We start from the raw sequence: 3,968 nt of genomic DNA, 5'->3' as shown, positions 1-3,968 counted from the left end.
ATAAAAACACCACAACATGAGGAACTGTATTAAAGGGACGCGGCATTAGGAAGGTTGAGAACCACTGTTTTAATATTAAACACTTAATAAATGTGTGCAACAGGGGATAGGAGGGATCAGCCTTAAATAGATAAGCTTGGCCCTTATGCTGGGAGGAGGGGAAAATAGGTCTAGGTCAGTGGTCCACTGAGGGCCATTTTGCACCCCCCCCGCCTCCCCGGCTTACATTCCCAGGAAGTCAATTGGCAATATTAGGAGACATTTTTGTTCGTCATAATTAAGGCTGGGTGCTCCTGGCATCTAGAGAGGTGGAAGCCAGGGATGCTGCCGACATCCTACAGTGCTTGAGACAGGAAAGGCTGATCTGGCCCAAAATATCAATAGTGCCCAGGCTGAGAAACTAACCGTGGTCTGGGTGATTAATGTCCAGTGACATTAGGGAAAAGTTTACTCTTTGCTCCTAGGCCTAATTCAGTCATTAAAAAAAGAAGAGATGTACTGGCTTTGGCAAGACATACCTGGGTTCTACTCTGTCTCTACCGTTTGTTGGTGGTGTAACTGGACAATTTGGCTAATCCCCCACACCTGTTTCTTCATCTGTAAAGTGGGGTTGAAGTCCCTGCCTCATTGGTTTGTGGTGAGAATTTTAACAAGTGAATGCACTTAAGTCCCTGCCTAAGGTTATAGTCAGAGGCAGAGCTGGGATATTACTCCTAGAGCAGAGGTGGGGTAGGGAGAGGCTAATGTAACCTGCAAGGTCAGGCAGTAACAGTGGAAGGTATCGGGTTTGGGGTAGATTTTGAATGAAGATCAGGATCAACTGATGGATTGGCTGTGGGCTGGGAAAGGAGAATCAAGGATGACCAAGATTTTTGGCAGGAGAAGCAAGGTAAATGAAAGCCCTGGTTACTGAAATAGGAAGGACTGCAGGTAAAATAGGTTTCTAAAGAAAGGTATTAAGACCTTGGTTTTAGAAAAGTCAAATTTGAGGTGACTGTTAGAAATCCAAGTAGAGAATTATTGTGGACAGTTTGACATCTGAATCTGCAGTTTGGGCAAGAGGTGGGCCCCAGATAGACGTTGGAAATTGAAGAGAGACAGTGTCTGAGAAGAGGTGTAAGGTCTGGCCTCTGGTGATTAGAGGGTGGCAGGGAAGAAATTGCAAAGGAGCATGGGAAGGAGGAATAACAGGAGAGTGTATCTGAGAGCTGAGCGGAGAAAGTGTTTTGGCGAGGAGGAAGTGATCAGCTGTGTCTTATGCTGCCAAGAGGTCTTGTGGGGTGAACACTGAGAGCCCTTAGTTGGCATTTAGAATGAGAGGGAAGAAAGACCGATTAAATATTGTATGTCAACTATAATGAAAAATAAGTTTAAAAAGAAAGGCGGATTAGAGTGGATCCAAGAGAAGGTGGGGAAAGGCAGAGGTGGAGATGGGGAATAGAAATGGCTCTTGGGAGATTTACTGTTAAGGGGAACAGAAAAATGGGCCTGTTGTTGGCGTTTAAACCCAGAAGTACTGTTGTCAGTTTTGTTTGACCCAGGAGAGAGAGAGGTGAGGTGGATGAGAGAGAAAGGAGGTGTGGGCAAAGCTAGGCACAGTTGGGCAATGCAGATTCCCTTGTGTTTGGTGGAAGGTGTTTGATTGGGCACAGGGAGCAAGAAGACTGGACCACTCCTGGCTCCTGGCTCCTGGACCCTTGGGGTGGGCCCCTGCCTATGGGAAGGGGTCAGGGCTTGATATCTTCAGGCCCATCACCCGCTGTACACTCTGGTCCTTATTTTCTCTGTGTGAAATGGAGATGGTGACAGCTCCCAAGGCACCCTGTGAACTTGGTGCCTGGAGTTGGGAGAGAGAAGGCAGAGCCCCGCAAAGGGCCTGGCATTGGTGACAGCTGCTCAAGTCAGTTCGGCTTCTTCTGAGGACACATGGGTCTCACGTGGGCTCACAGCAGTAGGAAGAGGCAGGGATGGACAGGGCAGACAATTCAAAGGGAGAGTCATTCACTTGGGAGCTGACAGGCAGAGGGAGATGATGCAGCAAATGAAAACAGGAGGGACAGGGAGCAACAGCCAGGTGGCAGCTGACAGTATTATCTCCTGGGTCTGTGGATCGACTGGGCTCATCTAGGTGGTTCTGCTGATTTTGCTTAGAGTTTGGTGCAGTCAGACGGCAGCTGGGGCTTTGCCATCACATGTCCAGTGCCTCAGTGCTCCTTCCGTGGCCTCTCCCCACATGTCATTTCACCTGCCAGGTCCTTTCTTTGCAGTGAGGTCATCAGACTTCCTGTGGGATTGCTGGTTCCCAGGGGCACAAAGCAAAAGATGTTGGGTCTTCTCATGGCTTCTGGCTGGTCCTGACTCTACGTTCTGTTAAATAAACTGAGTCATGGGGCCAGTCCAGAGTCAGTGTAGTCAGACAACTGCACAAGACCAGGAATACCAGGCAGCAGTTTCTGGATGCATGAGGAGGGGTGGGCCACCAATGTGAGTTGGCCACGGTCACCTAGCTAGTAAGTGTGGTGTCAGGTACAGCCCCAGCTCTCTCTGGCTCTGCATCCCACACTCTTACCAGGTACCATTGGGTGTTGGGAATGAACGCTGAGCCAGGCCATGGTTGTGCTGGATACATAAGCTAGAATCACTCATGAAGGTGATCTGTATCTTGTAGCCCTCCTGGCACTGTGAACATTAGATGGGTACTGTCACTCAGGCCTACTATGTGTCAGGCCCTTTGCTCATTTCTCATCCTTCCTCAAACCCCATCTGGGACTTTCTTTTTCTGAAAAAATGGCAATTCTGCCAATTGCCCAAGGAAGCATTTGTACAGCTCCCAGTAGTAGTCGTGCTAGTACATTTCCTGCCACTCATGACCAGAGTTTCTAGTGGGATGTGTTGTAGCCAGGTGTCCCTGTCAGACCAGCCTGAGTGGATTTGAGGGACCTGAGACCTCCAGCTGTTGTAGGTGTGAGAGCCAGGCCAGCTGGGGCTCCAATCTTCCACCCTGTGCTATGTCTCACCTGCATTCTCTCCTCTCTTCAGCAAATGGAAAGGATCCTGAAGAAAGCCTCCAAAACCCACAAGCAAAGAGTGGAGGTAAGTCATGCATCCACTGGGGGAGGCTGAGTCCTGTAGGTCCCAACGGGGCCCAGAGGCTTGGAGCCAGGCAGAGGAGTCACTGGAGTGTCAGTGGGGGGCGGGTTTACCCAACCTCCCTGGGGTCAGTGAAGGGAGAGGCCAGGGTTCCGGCGGCTCTAAGGCCTGGCAGGGTGGCTTTAAGAGCAGGGGGCTCACTGAGGAGAGACAGGGTAAAGTGGGGGTGGATGGTGGCATGTGTCCCTAGTAACCCTGCTGGGTGCTGTGATGACATGGGCTTTTTCTTCCGCTTCCCCAGGACTTCAACAGACACCTGGATACACTCACAGAGCACTATGACATTCCCAAAGTCAGCTGGACGAAGTAGCCTTCCCACCCAGAGTATGGGTGGCACCGAGGGGAACAGCAGGCCAGGTTGGGGTTATGTGTGGTGCCTGTGGTATTTTCTAGAAACACTCTACACACACCCTGCATCTTCTGCTGAGACAGTGCTTTTCAAAGCAGTGTGCCCTCATTCTGGAACTTGATTAAAGTAAGACTATCCTTGTACTCTATTTTAGTTTCTCAGTAGCACATTGACGATGAAGCTTTTTAGTTCAGACTGGAAATTATTGAGAGTTTATTCAGAGGTTAAGTAGAAGTGTTTTTACACCCAAGCTGCATCTAACTCATGTTGACAGTCCACCAGCTGTCTCTGCCTGGAGGAAACTGCCCTCAGAGGAGAAGGAACTGCAAGTGCAGACCCTCACGGGGCCCTGCATGTGCTGCCCTTCCACGTTCCCTCTAGCTGGGGCTTATGCGGTTCCATCCAGGGCCTGGGGAGGCCATTCGCCTGTGGCCTTCAGACTGCCTCAGCCCAGCTGGCCAGGGAGCAT

At 50.3% G+C, this 3,968-nt stretch overlaps 1 protein-coding gene across 1 annotated transcript in view; it reads left to right on the top strand.

Moving 5' to 3' along the window:
• Window positions 1-3,647, top strand: part of FAM32A (family with sequence similarity 32 member A) — a 4,733-nt gene extending 1,086 nt beyond the window's left edge. Inside the window, exons 3-4 of the mRNA XM_006768448.2 lie at window positions 3,040-3,093; window positions 3,392-3,647. Of these exons, the coding sequence (XP_006768511.1) occupies window positions 3,040-3,093; window positions 3,392-3,460 (123 nt within the window). The 3' untranslated portion in view covers window positions 3,461-3,647. The remainder of the gene's footprint in view (window positions 1-3,039; window positions 3,094-3,391) is intronic.
• Window positions 3,648-3,968: the final 321 nt, after the last annotated feature.

Source organism: Myotis davidii, unplaced genomic scaffold (genome assembly GCF_000327345.1).
Source record: "Myotis davidii unplaced genomic scaffold, ASM32734v1 scaffold1203, whole genome shotgun sequence".
Classification (NCBI taxonomy): domain Eukaryota; kingdom Metazoa; phylum Chordata; class Mammalia; order Chiroptera; family Vespertilionidae; genus Myotis; species Myotis davidii.
This window is presented reverse-complemented; position numbering and strand designations above follow the sequence as displayed.